We start from the raw sequence: 17,468 nt of genomic DNA on the forward strand, positions 1-17,468 counted from the left end.
CATTTTCCAGGAAAGTCATGAGCTCACCTTATATTAAAAGCCAGTATGTAAAGACGTCAGCATATTAAATGCTTTATGATAATAGTCAAACGGCACAGAAAGTGAAACATTTTTTAAAAATCAATTACAAAACAAATCATCATGCACACCTCACACCAACTATTAAGCACAGAGGTGGAGGAGTGATGATGTGGGCTTGCTTTCCAACTTCTGATCTTTGTGGCCCTTTTACACTAACTTTACCTAAATAAAATCAGTAGATTAAAATATGATAGAGAGCTGGGACTAAGTCTACAATGTGGAACTTCTATTTAAAATTTAAGCTCTTCTGGACATCAATAAGTAAACACTAGACAATAATACTGCTCAGAAATATCTGTATTCTTTCTGTTTTTGGTATGGTTTCTGTGTTTTCAAACATTTTTGATCAGGCAACTTACTTTGTTCTTTCTCCGAGTTTGACATTGTAAAAATAGAAAAGACTTGCCAAAACAACCATCACACAAATCGGTGAGATACTCACTAAGCTCTTGCAGTTGTTTGAGATGAAGCACTTCCTCCTCTCCCGCCTCATCTCCAGAGCTGAAGTGCAGGGCGGAGCCCTCCAGCATGAACCAGCCCGTCCTCCAGTGATACAGGTCATGGCCTTCTTTGTAGTGGAGTCTGCCAATCAGTTCGCTTTGTTTCCGCACCAGTCCCTCCACCTTAGACGGGACGAAGCACTGTGGATAGCATGTGTTTATGAAAAAGAGAGACAAAAATATATATTTTGCATGTCCAAATTAAATGCAAAGTAACTGCAACCATACTAAATGTATATACTTTAGTTTGCATTCACTAACAAAAGTTTCTGCGCCATGTTCTTTCAATTTATATTGAAACACTGCCTCTCCCTCATCTGCAGAGAGAGAGGCATATTTAGTGATGCTGCATTGACTCTTTCCTACCAGCAACTAAGTTGTCTAAGCCTGTAAAGATAAGAGAGGTAACAGTGGGCATATTTATACAGGGACTTATTAAAAGGCTCCTTCAGCAAGCGGGGGAAGATGGCAAAACCACTTGTCTTACTGAAAGAGGCATTGCAGCGTGAACAAAAAAAACCTTCACTTAAACTTTTGGTGAAAAAAAAAACTTATAGGAGGGTGGAAATGCGCACTGTATGTGTGGGTGCGCTCTGCTCGAATGGTGTCACCTTTGTCAGCGCCTGGATCCAGTCATGCTGCGTATCCTGCGTCTCGGCTCCGACAGTCAGGGCTCGCTCCGTTCGAAGATAGAGCTCAACGGTAAACACAGCCCTGCCGGAGACATGAAGGTCAACTTTCTGAATGCGAGAAAACGTTCATGTGCAGCAGCACGCCTCAAACTTTCTGCATTTGCGAACATTAAGCATAAATGCATGGGCTGCATTTTATTCAAGTTATTGTAAGGGCATTTTTACTGTGGCTCTACTCAGAATCTATGTGTTAAACTGTACATTAGCGGGAGCAGACACAAGGAAGCGGAGGGGAATAGAGCTCCGTCACTAATTCATTCTGATTTACTGATGGTTTCCTAATGCATCACAAGCAGGAAATCTGTTGATGTAAAAGATTAATGCGCATATTAATAATCTCCTCCAGGGACGTAGCAAAAAAGTTGCACATATTTGAAAGAGTCATCTGAAAATGTAGGAGACATGACAACAGTAAGTCTACACAAACATGGCCTTCCACCTAAATAGACAGAATGAGTAAAAAGAGAGTTGATCAGAGAAGAAGCCATGAACCTCCTGGTAACTCTGTAGGAACTACAGATGTCCACAGCTCAGGTGGGATCATTTGACAGTACAATTGTCCACGTTCAATAGAAGTGTGGCACAGAGAAAGGCCTTTTGAAACCCTTTTCCAGTTGATCAAAATCAACAAGACACATAATGCTTGTAGACAAATTAAGATAAAATCACAATTTTACGTTTTGCAAAACAATTTGTATGACATAAAACTAAAGCTGCACATCACCCTGAAAGATCGTCACATTGAAACGTGGTGGTGCTGGCATAACATTGTGTTTATGCTGGGGAGTAATGATGGGAAGACAGATGGAACTAAATACAGGGCATGTTTAGGGAAAACCTGGTATTGGCCGCAAAGATACTACAGAGGAGGCTTATCTTCCAGAGAGATTGTAAACAGAACCAACCGAGAAACACTCAGCAACTTTTAATCAAAAACAGATGCGGGTGCACACATTAATCTTGGCTAAATGCAGCGAGTGTTTCATTTTTACAGAGGCTGAACCACATCCCATTTTTGATGTTAAGATCAGAACACTTTTTAAGATAAGTAAGAAAGAAAAAAGAAAGACAAGCTTGTGAATTGGAATTTTTCTGGCCATGTTTCATTCAGGCCAAAATCCTTTAATAATACTGGTGTAGATCAAATATAGACATGTTTTAGGATGGCCTAATCAAAGTCTAAAACTAAATCCAATAGAAGATCTGTGGCAAGACTTGAAAATTGATGTTCACACATGCTCATCATTAAATCTGTCTGAGCTTGAGCTTTTGTATAAAGACTAGAGGGAAAATGTAAGATGATATGTAATCATCTTACATTTGTACATCTTGCATATCCTAAGATGATATGCAAAATTGACAGATAAATATCCTGCAAAAGACTAGCAGGTACAACTGCAGCAAAAGCTTGTTTAAAAACATATCGACTCAGGGAGACCAAATAAAAATGCTCACCACACTAGTCATATTTATTTGTAAAGATTTTTTTTTTCATTTCCACAACTTTTCATTTTCTCCTGATAATGAATTTATGAAACCATTTATTAATTTCTTCATGTCACACAGCACACATTACTTTGTGTTGGCTCGTCACATAAAATGTTGATAAAACATGTGATGTTTGTGGTTGTGGGGTAATAAAACAAATTTTCAAGTTTTTCCAAGTAAGATTTTTCCAGAAAACACCAGAAAGTCTTGAGAAAAAAGAAATAAATGTTAAAATACAAAAACTGCTGTGAAACAAACAGTTAAAGATTTCTCGAGCTTTACTTATACTTTTGTCAGACATTAATTCACTGCCTAAAGTATGTTAGAAGACCCAATCGTTTGTGCACAGAAGCCTATTTCAAAGAAAAATAAAATAAAAAACAAACACTTCCAAAGTCAGACTCCCAGGCAAAACTTTGTTAAAAAAACAAAAGAAAGGCCACCATTATTCCCTTAGTCTTTTCACATCCTGTTGTGTTTGCCTCCGCTTTGAAACACCTTTGCTTCTGTCTATCAATGAAAGTGTCACAGGTCAGAGTATCGCTAGCTTAATGGCCTGCAAACGTTACATCTCTGCTGCGAGCCGACGCGGCGGCGCCTCTAAATGCTGCCGCGACGGGTGTTCAAGGCGACATGTCGCATGGGGTCAAGGCAACAACGAGTCACTTTCTTTTCACAGGTGTCAGGGGAATAGACGAGACATGGGTGTTTGCCCTCGTAGGTCCCCCTCCTCCTTCCCGCCGCCACTGCCTTCTCCTCGTTTTCTCCGCTCCACGCCTCCTCCTGCCTCTGAACTGGCAGGTGTGCAGCCGCTTGTTAGTGGAGGTCCCACAGGGAGAGAGCGGAAGAGTACACTGTTGTGCTTGGCAAATGCTATGGTAAAGAAAGGACACGGAGGATGAGAGATGAACACTAAATAATGCGAGTCCCAGGGGCAGGTATTGGGAGAGGAATAGGTATGTGGGAACAGGGGGAGAGAGTGAGCTGAAGAGCAGAGGAATGAGAGCGCAGAGCCAGAAAGCACTAAAGGCCACTTTTATGCACTGCACCTGCTTTTCTATTTGAGAGGATTTATCTCAATAATGAGCAAAATGGCTTTTATTTAGCGATATTCAGAAATGAAGTGTTTATCTTTTGTTCTATCATATTTGCCTTTAAACACGTCAGAGCAAGCCAAATGCTGACAACAGTGGTCCTGCCTGTACTTCAATTACCTTTCAATTTTACATTTGACACAGTAAGTAAGTCGCCAGATGCATATTGTAGTTGGGGTACAGTTTTAGTTCAAATCGGTCATTAAATTGGACTACTGTTCTGGAACCAGCCAAAACAAAATAATATGCACTAGAGGGGATTTTGACTTGCGTATTTTAAATAGATCTCTTTGATTTTGCACTGATCTCAAGTGTCAGATCAGGTTCCCGACCAAGACTTTTTCATTCATTCCCAGACAAAAACTCAAATACTCTACGTTTATGTACCATCTTATTTAACAGCCTCACTTTCAGTGAGCAAACACATACAGTATAAAATATATTTCAACTTATTTGGAACCAACAAATCTGAGTTTTTACGGCTGCTGCAGCTTCTTGTTCGTGTTGTGCAACTTACTCTGTACTGTATTTGGATACAGAAACCTATTGGTGGATGAGAGCTAAAAAAAAAAAAAAGCAGCTGAAATACTAGTCATTGCACTTCATGCTGTTAAAACCAAAACTCAGTTTATGAAGCAGAACAGCAACTTTTTTAAAAAGTTTTTTTGCACACTTTTAATTGATGATCAACAAGTGGTTATGTTGTTTAAATCAGCCGGGGGTTGCTCTTTGTGCTATTCTGTTCTGTTCTGTGAGGTTCTCACTGGCTTCTGTACCTCCAGTCCATGTCTCCCCGGAGTTGTTTTCCACCACACGCACCAAGAGCCTCCAGAAATACTAAACCATTTATTATTGTTACTGAATCTGTACTTTTAAGACTTTAAAATCATCTTGCTTTTTCATGAAAACAAAATCTAAAGACCTCAGGGATAACTCGGTCAAAACTGTAACTCCTTTCACAAAGTCACTGTTTATACTCACTTTAGGAGTTAATGAAACAGAATAATAGAGTCAGTGAGGGAAGCAAATTCTAAAACAGAGGACCAACAGAGGGTAAAGTAATATGAAAGGGAGAAGAAGCTTGAAAACATTTTTTAAAAAAAAAGAATAGATGGATTCGGTGCGTTTTTCAAGGTGCAAATACTTATAGTAAAACAAGCAGTTCTGTTAAACAAAAAAGAGGGAAAAAAAGTTAAACTTATCATGAACCGACACACTCATTTTGCATTCATTTCCTAGGAGTGGCTGTGTAATATTCATGCAACTTGAGCAAACGTATGCCTCTCCTCCGACTCTGTGTCTCGCAGTGTCCTCTGCCACGGTGAAATTACCCAGAAACGTCGCGTTTAATGGAAACGACTCCCACGGCCTCCTGCAGCGTGCTGATAGGCTGCTGGGGGGAGTGTGTCATCTGCATACATCAATATTTATAAGCAGCGGCAGACAGTCGAGAGGTTGAGACGTCCCTGCTCTCTCTCTCTCTGAGCCGACGCGCGCCATGACGGGGGAAAGCGCTGGAAGTTTGCAGAAGTGAAAGGGAGCGAGGCAGAGTTTAATCTAGTGAAACCATTAATAGTGTTAGCAACAGAAAAAAAATAATAGTCCCCCATCCCTCCTCCGCCTCCCGCTCATCGCCAAACTCGGGGTGACACTGTGACCTGTAACTGGGATGTTTGCGGCGAGCAGCGAAAGAGCAGCGCCTGCTTGCTGGCGAGCGTGCACGCGCTCACCGCCTCGTGTGTGGCGTCCGGCTCATTATGCGGGTCGCTGTGTTACTGAGCCAGATGTGCTTCTTATGGCTGCACAGATAGCTTCTACAAACAAACACATTGTTCACTCCTCTCAACATCTGCTGCTATCATTAAAGAGTTAGCTCCGGCTTTAATCATAAGCCATTATCGGAGCCCTTGCTTTAGCTGTGCTTCACAAACACACACGGGTGTCACGCACACGCAGCGAAAGAGTGATCCAGTGGGAGAGGAAAAAGCTACGAGCAGAAGCCGTTCGAGGCATCTGTTTCTCCTTCGCATTCGTGTCACCTCCAGATGAAATAAAGAGAAAGTTTGCCGTCGGAGCAACTTTTAAACTAAATCATAATCTGGCTGCAGAGACGAGGCTGATAGGGGGAGGCAGTGGCGGTAAAATGAATGGAGGAAAGTGGCAGTTAGAGCTGCGCTGCTGAAGTCTGCATTGCCACCAAAGTGAAAAAGGAAATACAGCCTTCATAAAGCCCTGATGGGCCGCGTTAAAGCGAGCGACGCCCGAGCTGAGATTATGTTAACAAGACGTATGCGGCGAGGAGTTGAAGCGACGTGAAAGTCTGCGGTTACAAGCATCTGCGTGTTTACTGGATGTCAGAGACGGCTCGCGCTGTATGAGCAGGTGATTGTTATGGAGCAAATAAAAGACTTTAATCACCAAGTTTAGGCTTCCTTTACGGTTTTTTTGTCAAACAGTGGGAGAGATGCAAGCAAATCTTTTCGACTGTAAATGTTTAAATAAATACACTTGTGTACTGAATACAGATTTATTACACAGACTGCAGTGAAAACATCAGCTTTAGGAGTTTTGTGAAATCAGATTCAACTGAATGAGTTTTGTCAAGAAGAGTGGTCAAATGAATATAGTTCTATCAGAAGATTACCACTGGCTCCAAAAATGAAGATGGATTAGGTGAAACTTGCTGAGTGCCATTTAACAAAGTATTAACAGTTTTAACCTTTAGTAGTTAAAGGGTGGTCCTTTGAAAGCAAAAAAAATAAGGTTTCCTGATTTTAAAACTAAGATGCTCATGTAGATTTTGGACATATTTTTCCATTTGTGTGAGTGTGTGTTCATACCCCACTCCAGTCATAGTTTCTGAGTTACTGACAGCCAGGCTGACCACTTCGGTGACATCTACCCTCCCTATGGCTGAGGGGCTTCGCTCATTCTCGTAATAACTCAGAAAGCCGCCCTCCAATGTACACCAGCGTCGTCCCATGTCTGAAACATAAACACACACAGAGAAAGAATACCAATTCAGGCATCATAAATCTTGTTTTAGGGGTGTCATATTTTAAAGTTTCTCAAATAGACCTTTTTGCCCCCAAAATGAGTAGAAATTAACAGTTTACCTTGATACTGGTAATGCTAATCCACTATGTTTGGATTAAACAATGGATTTTGAATGCAAAGTAATGCAGAAAATAAAATAAAATAAATACAAGGGTGGTCATTTTAAGCAAAAGCTGACTGAAAGTTGATGAGACAAAAAAAACAAACTACCTGTAAAGTCAACGTTAAATATGGACATCATAGAAGGACACACAAGCAGACTGATGCAAAATTGTAAAGTCCAAGCAGCAAGCAGGTTTCAATCTACAAACATCTCAACAGAAAGGCTAGAAAACACACAACTTTGTGTTTTATGACTGCCTTACGGTGCGATTTACATAGCCAATGAGCATGAAGTTCATGAAAACATACCTAATTTTGGATTTTCAAAGTCACCATGCCATCTGGGTTTTTTTTTTTTCCTCCTTGTTCCGCAACACACACACACGTACAAACACCCCCCACCCCACAACCCCCCGTTGCTCGCAACTCCAACGTTTCCAGCGTATTCATCTCATGAATATGCTAATTGTGCGTTCCTCTGCCAACTGTGATACTTCTGAAGAAACAGATATAGTTCCAATAAAAAAAAGGAAGTGTCGACAACTGGATGTAGAAAGAAAAGGGATGTGATAAACACGGGAAAGCAGGACGTCAGTTTTGCTCTATTCACCCTCACGCTGCATCTCTTTACAGCCGTTTCTCACTTTATCTCTGTGTTATGTTCATAAGAAAAAGTTATTTGTACAAGAATTCAGTAAAAAAGAAAAAAAAGCAACATAATTAATTTTTTTTTTCTCTCACTTGGCATTTAAAAAAAAATACTCTCTCGCTGACCCCACTTCACTTGAAGAAAAAGATAACTCCAGCAGCTACAGAGGCATCATCTTCATTTACCCACTGTGCATGTAGGGGTTTAATGTGCCAGTGTGGGACAGACGGAGAGAGACAAAGTGTGGTATTTAAAGCTATTACCACTCGGATCTGTCTGGCAGGATATAGTGTTGTCTTGGTGACAGAAAAGATTAAAATACATTTCACTTTGGTTTAAAATGTGCCCCTAAATCACTGAGGTTTTGCAGAAAATGTCATGTCCATCATTTCCAGGACAACATGGTAAAGTTCTTGTTTTGTGCTACATTGTAATTTTGTGTTGCTTCTCATTTTCCACAGCTGCAGCACCTTAATCACTGAAGACAAATCTACTCCGCTGGGTTTCTGGCCGTCATTGTAACCTGCTAGATAATATACAGAAGTCATCATTGCTTTCTCTCAAGAAGACTGACTTTCTTTTAATGTTACACAGAAGATTTCAAATATTTATAAATACCAACACTATTTTAGTGGTTGCTATAGAACATTCTATTTGTTTCAATTAAAATATTGCTTTTTTCAGTTGAAACAGTGTAATGACGAGCACCAGTACTAGATATCTTTGTGTAAAGTAGAAGGTTCTAGTACTGGTTAAGAGTTTTTCAAAAGTAATTTTTCTCAGACATTTGACAAAGTGAACAAAAAACGATCCTAATGTAGAATAACAAAAATGTGTTATTACAGACTGATGACCCTTGACAGTTGTCCAATAGTCCCTTTACAACTTCACAAGAAGCCCAAGCCACAATGGGTAATTGCTAAAGGTAATGGCTCTTCACATGGGGATACAAAAATATCAACGGAAAGTTGAATGGGTGGACAAAAGACGGTAAGAAGAGTAAAAGCACCAGGGATAACCACAGCTTTGTGAATGTTTTTGTAATGAACTTGAGGGAGATTCAGAAGGGATGGATCACAACAAGGGTTAGAACTTTATTAGCCACCACACAAAGAAATATCTAGAACACCAAGAGAAACAGCTTGTATTGAGTCACTTCTGGAACAGAGATCATTTCCAAGTCATCCTACCTGGGCTGAGAAATCTTCTTTTAATGTCCTGTTGAATTCAGTTAATAAAACTGCTGCTATCTTTAAGACCTCAGCTGAGCCAAAGGCTGATCAGCCCCATGTCACGTCGCAGGAGTTAATGAAAAATCTCTTTACTTTTTTGTTGAGATGAATTTGGAAAGATGACATGAAATAGAGGTACCTTTCTCTTAGCCACTCTTCAAAATGGGGAAGACAAGAGAACGTGCCATAACGGAAAGGTAAATGTGAGTGACCTTGATCCGTGAGGTAAACTCCGCTTAAACGCATTCATACCTAAAAATAGAGCAATAATTTTAAAGTGAAGAGGATTGTGAGGGAGGTGAGAAAAAAAAAACATCCCCAACGTTCACGATCAAAAAATTGCCGCTACGTATTTAATGTGATGTCATGCTACAGCTACGACAGAATAATTAATTTAAAAGCTTTTTATACATCTTTACAAGAGATGCCAATGAATATGGAGTGTTCTCTGTGAAGCTGCTTTTCTAGGAGCAGCACAAATCTGAAAAAGCTGAATGAATTTCAAACAGTTCAACAAAACCACTTTTAAGTGGCGATGTAAAAAAAAAAAAAAACTGGTGGCAAAAGTCCCTTCCTCTTATGGTGGTTATTGGGTTTAGATCCCTTCAACATATTCCACCAGGAAACTGGCTTCGTCAGAAAGCCACAGATCTTGAGCATCCTTCTATCGTCCTTTTTCTGGGACTGTTTTCTTCCTTAGCGGGTGGGATATGTCAGCAGCTTCTGCACGAGAACCAGAGTAATATGCGGGGAACAATAGTGCTTGATTTACAATCGAGCAGCTGCGTCCATTGCCAGCTGTTCCCCCCCTTCCCATCCCTCACTCCCACACACATACAGTGGCCCCGTGGCCCAGCCGTACTCCACGGGAGTCCATAACCAGCCACAAGAGACGACACTCATGAAAGCCAGCCGAGGTACGCGACTCCACCAGATAAAATGGGCCAATTAGCTTGTACACCAAGAGAGCTCCCTGCATAGTGTTTTCCAAAGGAAGGAAAGTCTCCTAATGTTAAACCTTTTTTTCCCCATTTTTCTGATTTTTGCACGGATCGTTTTTCAACAAAACGCTCTAAATTATCCAAATGTGCAAGGCGAGCAGGTTGATTGGATTCAAATTATAACCTTGTGCTTCTCTCCTCACTCTCAAAGGAAAAGAGACATGTTCAAAGCCTCTTAACTACATCTGTAAGTCTTCCTACTGTCTTAAACATTTTATCAATGTGGCACGGACATCCAATTCAGTATTCATCAGAATAGAAAGGCTGTGCCCCGTGTCTTCTTTTTCCCCCCCTTTTCATTTTTGTGAATCCTTTTTGACTCTCACTCCCACGTCCGCCCCCTTCCACCAATCTTCTGCCTATCTCACCATCAGACTAAAATATCTGCAACGAAGACATCTGGTGGACAGCTTGTCAGGGGGGCTCGAAATGGAAATCAGGAAAACGGAAAAGGATCTGAAGGATATGTCTGTGCCAGAATTAGAGCCCACTTCATTACATTGAGGGATGGATAAATATGACAAAAGAAATGGCAAAGAAATAAAAGGAAATCAGTATCTTGTCATGTATTTCAACCTACAATACAACTCACTCAGTCCCCTAAACATTGTAAAAACGAATGGAAGTTGCATGCATTATGTACATGTTATTATCACAAGCTCCACAGATCAACACAAAATAGTTCATAATTATGCAGGGGAAGGCAAATAATACAGGTTCTGGCATTTTTCACAGATTAAAAAAAAGTAAGGCACTTGGAATTGAGCCCTTTACTCTTATGCCTCTTGATAGCTCAGTCTAACTAAATTCTTTCGATGACCTAATTAGTAAATAGAGTTTATTAATCTTATTTTGAACACAGCTGTTCTACGAACGCCTAAGAGGTTTTTTAGAGAACATTAGTGAGCAAAAAGCATCATGAAAACCAAGAAACACAGCAGACATGGTCACGGATGTAGCTGTGGAGATGTTTAAGCAGGGTTGGGTTATAAAACTTTATCTCGAGTTTTGCAGATGTCACAGAGAACTTTCAACTGGATCACCATGACTTTGGCACCAATAAAATGGCTTTTATAGAAAGGTGAACAGAAAAATAGTCATTTCTGAAATAAAGTCAGAAGTTTGCTAGAACCTATTAAGGAGACACACCAATCATGTGAAAAAAATTTACTCAGGTCAGATGAAACCAAAACTGAACTTTATGGAGTACATTTGAAGTGTGGTGGACATAACACTACATACCACCTTGAGCACAACATCCTGCATGGTGAAATATGGTTGTGACGGCATCATGCTGTGCGGCTCCTTTTCTTAAGCTGAAACAGAGGAGCTGTAAGAAAAGCTTCTAGAAGACTTGAAACTGAGGCGGTTCATCCTTCAGCAGGGTAATAATCCTAAATATACTACAAAATCTTCAATAACATAGTTCAGAGTGAAGCAGATTCCCATGTTAGAACAGTCCAGTATAGAAAAGACCTAAATCAAATTAAGCATCTTGAAAACGTATGTTTATAGGCACCCTGTGTCCAATATGAAAAAATTATACTGCAAAGAAAATTGGGCAAAAATGTCAATCAATAGATGAGCAAGGAGGGTGAAGACGTACCTAAAAAGAGACTGTATGTGCAGCATAAGGTTGAAGAATGATAAATACTTCTACAAGGCAATGTAAAGCAGAATAAAATCCACTCAGTTTGAAAAGTAGATCTGAATATAAACCATAGAGAAGATTTGTCTCATTATGGAAGACCCAGATTCAAAGTTTGCAAATGAAAAAAGCAATTGAATTGTTCATACGGGCTCAATAAAACATAATTTGACTTCTATCCACAAGCCCTCCATTCCTCAACGTCTCCACGGAAAGCGAGTGAGTTACGGCTGCAGGCGAAGGCAGGGCACCGCTGATGAGGAAAAGACAAAAGCTAATCAGAAATTATGCGTGCCATTTCCTCAGTGCCAGTCACCATATCAGACAGTGACTTCCAAGCCGCCTCTCTTTACCTCCTCAAAATGACTCTGGCACTGAGAAGAAAATGCACAAAAGAGGTGGACCATTTAAACGTGATTCACTGCTTTTTCCTACCCATTGGGAACGATTCACTGGAGCAGGAATCAACTGTCTGCACTGCTGGAGTCAATGTTGCAAAAGTATTGAGTTTAGAGGAGAACAACATGTTTTTACCACAAGACAAGAAAAATAATTGCTTTACTCATCCACATCAATTGCATGTCACTTTGGTGCATTTGTAAAGTTTGCACTATAAACAAACAAAAAACTAGCTTGAGTTGTCTCCAAATAATAGCTTATGGCACATTAAAGCAGTGCTTTCATTAAGTCCTATTCACACTATGAAATATTAAACACTCAGGCACATCTATAGAGCATCAAACCATTAGGCTCTGAAGCCAACAGCATCCTGCAGTACATTCAAAAATACCTTGTCCGTCTGTGCTCACGCAGTTGGAACACGTTGAGTTTTCTTCTTCTTTTTTTTTTTGCACCCCGACCCTGCTGAATTTTTCAGCAGCAGCAGCTGCAGTTAAAGTGCCAGCAGAGCACAAAAGCAAAGTCTTCTATAATACATGAAATAATAAAATGTTTTATAGGTTGAACCTTCAAAGGAGTTCATGCAGATGCAAGAGGTACTAAAAGCAAAACAGTGAACAGAATGGCCTTTAACAAAGCAGATGCATTGCTTTGCGAGTCATTTCAAAAACACTAAATGAAAAGTAAAAGTTAAATACCCACATGGAGTGGTCTATGTGAAGAAACTCTTTTGCAGTGTTCCTCAGTTATTTTCTGTCATGCGCTCCCTAAAGATCATACTAGTTTTTCCACACACCCCAAGTGCCCTTCCCTCCTTTTAATTGAAATATTTTGTGAGCCTGGTAATATACAGTATCTGTACAAGCCACTGGCTTAAGCATTTTATGACCTGATTTTCAAAACAGCAGTTTTATTGTTCCAAGTCTCAAAACAATTTCCAAGTTTAGTTTAAGTCAATCGGTAACATTTAATCAAGACTACTGAGTCTGAAAGAGAAAACGTGCAAATGATTCACTGGGATTTGCAAACATTTGTGCAAAATTTGCAGTAATATTGCTTGTATTTAAGCTTGGCAGAATAGATAGAAAATGCATAATATTGTGCATCAACAATAAAAAGATGGGCTAGGTCTATTTCCTGGACGATTTCACCGATCACACATAGTGTTGGATAAACTGATAACAGGGCAACAGCCCTGGCAGAAGGTGCAGAACAAGGCATAGGAAATGCACTCCATTCCTTGCTTCACTTGGTGTCATCCATTAGACGTGCTGAGTGGAGCACATCTGTTCCAAAATGAGTTTGTATTGTACACTGAGTCATTGGGCATTAAAATGTTTTTATGCATAATTAGTACTTAATTCCTAAGGGTGAATGAATGAATAGAACTTGGTTCTGATCTCACCTGGAATAAAAACTCATGCAGACTAAAACACAACAGACTTAAATAAGTCTAAGATACTATCTAGGATAGTATCTTAGATCTCAATCTAAGATACTATCCAAGATTGAGATAGTATCTCATTAAAATGAGACAATTTGTTTTGTTTGTTTTTTTTTTTGCTTTGTTTTGTTTTTTTATGAGAGTTCCGGAAATCGACTTCCACATATAAAATAAATCCCTACCCTTACAATATTCAGCAATATGTTTAAGTTAACCTAAAAAAGTATATATATTGGATTAAAAGTGTCATTTGATCAATTTGAAAATCTGTTCTTTAAAGAAACCAAATTTTGTTGCATCTGAAATTCCGTCGCTGCTTTAGGGTACAAATTTTTCCCAAAGTAAATGATGGCTAAAAACTGTAATATAAAGAGCCATATTTCAATAAATTGAAACTACTTTTTAAATAGTAAACTCAAATCGAATTTCATTAGCACAGATAATGAGATTTTCGAGAGATACTTGGATAAAATTTATCCCAGGTCCCTGTAAGAAGCAATTTCCCAGACCTCAGCTCTGTTCATTAGCTGGCATGTTCAACCACCAATAAGAGCTGAGGGGCTGTGGGGTGATGGGAATAGAGACGAATGGCTCAATATGAAGGAGACTCTGCTCGCTCAAGTGGCAGGTACTGCTTCACCCTCCATCCTTCAATTCCTTATCCCAGTCCTCAGCCCTCTGAATAGCCACCTTTCCCTGAGGGAGTGCCCAATGCTGCTTCCTTGTGCTAATTACCCACGGGTCCAGCAATGCTCCAGCTGTTTGGAGATGTGGGAATGTTGTACAGGCAGGGTGTGTACCTGAAGCAGCTGAGGAGTCTGGGTAGGAAAACGAGTCTGATTAAAACTTTTACTCTATTTTTCAGGACAAAGGGAGGAGAACTCAGAAGTTGATGGGATCCCCTACCAAAAGTAAATACTTTAAATTTGTTCTAAATCTTATTTTCAGCAGACCATCATTAACCTTGTGTCTCGCCTTACATACAGTTGTCAGACAAGACCTCCCAGAAGACCATGCAGAGCACATGTCAAAGACAGATCCATTGATCATTCTGACTTGACTGTTTGCTGAGTAGATTGAACGATTGGCAGTTTGACAGTTGAAACACTGACATTGATTGACCAGCGCTTAACAAAAGGAGACCTTTGACAAACATGCAGCTTAAATTGCTTACAAATGGATTGATGCATTGATTGGATTTGTCATGTTTTTTTTTTTTGTTTTATTTTGTTAAATGGCTTTTGAACTCACCATCTCGTCCACGCCGATCCGGCATCGTCTTAGCTGGGCCAGACGAGACATAGAGAAAGCCGTCCATGAAGACGGACACATCAGGCAGTGAAGCGTTCTCTGACCACTGATCCAGCCTGGGGAAATCTACAAGGAGACAAATTTGCTTAATAAAAAAAATAGAAAAAAATAAGTAAATTGGCATATCAAAAATCAATCTTAATAATTAACGAAACGATCTTTGTTGGCATTACAATAGTCAAATTCTTCTTCTAATGGCTGACCAGCGCATTGCATTTTTCCAGTTTTGTTTGTGATCAGTTTAGCGATAAGTTCCAGTTTGTTTGTTTTTTTAAATCTAAGGCCTATTTGCTCCCTCCTCAGGTTTTACGTCAGATTCAATTTGAGACTTTGGCTGGGACACTCAACGTTAATATTACTTGAGACAGAAGAAATATGTTGGTCTAAATCTGCTAAGGGGTGACATTTTGAATCTGTGACATGTGGTTTTGTACTCTTGAGGTTAGCTTTAAATCACTTTAGAAACCAGCAAAGACTGGGGGCGGCACAGGGAGATGTGGTAGAGCAGTCACCCCCTATACTGAGGTTTTTGGTCCTAGATGCAAATCCTGATCATGGGAACTGTGGCTGTATTTCTCCCCCCTTTGTTTCTGCCCTTTTTTTGTCTAATATGAATTAATCGTAGAATAGCACTTCTCTAAATTGTCTGTTTTATATGTGTTATGTACTCAAACAAAACAAATGTCCTTCAACAGAAAAAAAGCTGAATTTTGCGGACTAGCCTTGTTATGTTTGCCCACTCCTGACTTACCCTTAAGCAAAGCAATGTATCCCCACCAGATTCCTGATTACTGTTCTTGAACCAAAGCTCTGACCTCCATGTGGAGACTTTTTCTTTTTCCCAGTAGGCCTCGAAAAAAAATCAGCACAACACTGTCTTTTAATCACAAGAAGCATAAAGGTGATCATACAAGGTTCTGTTTAATTTAGTCATGACTTTGTCACATGGTCCTACTTTTGCAAAGGCAACGATAGGGTGTTCAGAGAGCATTTCTCCATGCACTCAATATTTTAAAAATGACTTTTACTCTCTTCTGTGTCCATCAGAGAAAAGAAGCATTCCGATCTTGCCCTCCTTAATCTGAGCTCCCTCCACTCATCCTTTCTCGCTAGTTTTAAGAGCTCCCCGCATTCAGCCTTATCATTCTCAAATTCAATTAGCTTTCATTCCAAGGTCCAATTTTCTGCCCAAGCCTTGGTAATATCTTACAGATTTTATCTCGAGCACCTCCAGCTCTCTCATCAGGCAAGGTAAAATAACTTTAATTGAAACCAGTTTTGATTGAATCGACATTTCCCCCCTTCGACGTCACCTCCAACGCCTCGTTTCGTGCCCACACATCATTCAGTGGAGAAAAACAATCTGTCCGTTTATCGAGACACTATTGTCTTTGTTCTGTATGTGGCTCCATTATGTCAAATTAATTAACAGCAATCATATGAACAAACTTACACCAAAGCGCTTTTTAATATATAACTAATAATGGATGGGTCATTTGGGAGCACCTAATGGGAATGTATTTTGCCTTCAATCTAATCACTTATTTTATATCATTATAACTAACTTGAACATTTAAGCATTAAAGAATAACTTAAGAAAGCAGAATTTAGATTCAGAACAATGTCCATCAATCACAGTCGCAATTTCTTGCGCCATCCTATATAAAAGTACAAAAGAAATAGTTTTAATGGTGCCACACTAAGAAATGAGGGCCACAGACAAAAATGCTTTGTCAAGTGCAGCTTTGTTACATTTTAGCCTTGGACGTTATTGTGTTAGATTTGATGGAAGCTTCAACTCCGAAAGTCAAACTAGGTAAATATACTTTCACAGACCAGTTTTGTTTTGTTTTTTTTTTTGTCATAAAATAGTCGATCAATCTATTACATGGAGAGAGTCACCAAAGAGCACAAGAACGTGTTTGTATTGTTTAATGAGTTAATTTCAGATGCAGCATTCAGATGGCTGGGTCAAGATTTTCAGGAAATAACTCGAAAACATAGATCTATTTTTTTCTTTCTTTCTCCGAAAAGTTTTTGCGGCGCTAGTGGCTCGTATTTTTTCGACAGTAGGCAGACAGGAAGGAGGGTGAGGAGAGGGGGAAGACACGCGGCAAAGGTCGTCGGGACCGGGAGTCGAACCGCGACTCCAAACGTGGGGCGTGCTAACCCCCTGCGCCACCACAGCACGCCCCGAAAACATAGATCTATCCTCTCATGTATCAACGGATCAGGATGACGTTGCAACAGAGTGAGGGATATTTTATTGGCTCACTTTGGGCTCTTTAGTACCAGTTGAGAATCGTTTAAACACCGCAGCCTTCCCGGTATTGTTGATGACCAAGCTAGTCCCTTTATGACCAGAGTACACCCATCTACTGCCAGCAACTTCCAGAAGGATAATGCACCACATTACAAAGCTGACATCATCTCAAACTAATTTGTTGATGTTGATTATGAGTTTATGGACTCCAAAGGCCTCCACTGCCACCAGATCTCAGGCCATTAGAGGACTTTTGAGAATTGACAGAAAGGGAGATTTGCATTATGGATGTGCAGATGAAAATCCAGCAACTGTGTGATGCCATCACGTCAATGTGGAGCAGAATCTCTAAAGAGTGTTTCTGACAACTATTTGGCCAAGTCTTAGAGTCAATCAGAGTGTTTGTGACAATGTAAACTCTTCCCCTGGATGCCATTTTGGCCCAGCCTCTTTCTTATTGTTGAATCACAAACACAAAAATTTCACTAAGGGGAAGTGAGGCCTACA

At 39.9% G+C, this 17,468-nt stretch overlaps 1 protein-coding gene across 3 annotated transcripts in view; it reads right to left on the reverse strand.

Moving 5' to 3' along the window:
- arap2 (ArfGAP with RhoGAP domain, ankyrin repeat and PH domain 2) overlaps positions 1 to 17,468 on the reverse strand; it is a 134,637-nt gene that overhangs the window by 39,168 nt on the left and 78,001 nt on the right. For all 3 annotated transcript variants that reach the window (XM_028038910.1, XM_028038911.1, XM_028038909.1), the window contains exons 15-18: positions 14,639 to 14,764; positions 6,696 to 6,840; positions 1,193 to 1,295; positions 524 to 722 (exon numbers count right to left, since the gene is read on the reverse strand). In XM_028038910.1, the coding sequence (XP_027894711.1) occupies positions 524 to 722; positions 1,193 to 1,295; positions 6,696 to 6,840; positions 14,639 to 14,764 (573 nt within the window). The remainder of the gene's footprint in view (positions 1 to 523; positions 723 to 1,192; positions 1,296 to 6,695; positions 6,841 to 14,638; positions 14,765 to 17,468) is intronic.

Source organism: Xiphophorus couchianus, chromosome 14, assembly GCF_001444195.1.
Source record: "Xiphophorus couchianus chromosome 14, X_couchianus-1.0, whole genome shotgun sequence".
In the NCBI taxonomy this organism is placed as follows: domain Eukaryota; kingdom Metazoa; phylum Chordata; class Actinopteri; order Cyprinodontiformes; family Poeciliidae; genus Xiphophorus; species Xiphophorus couchianus.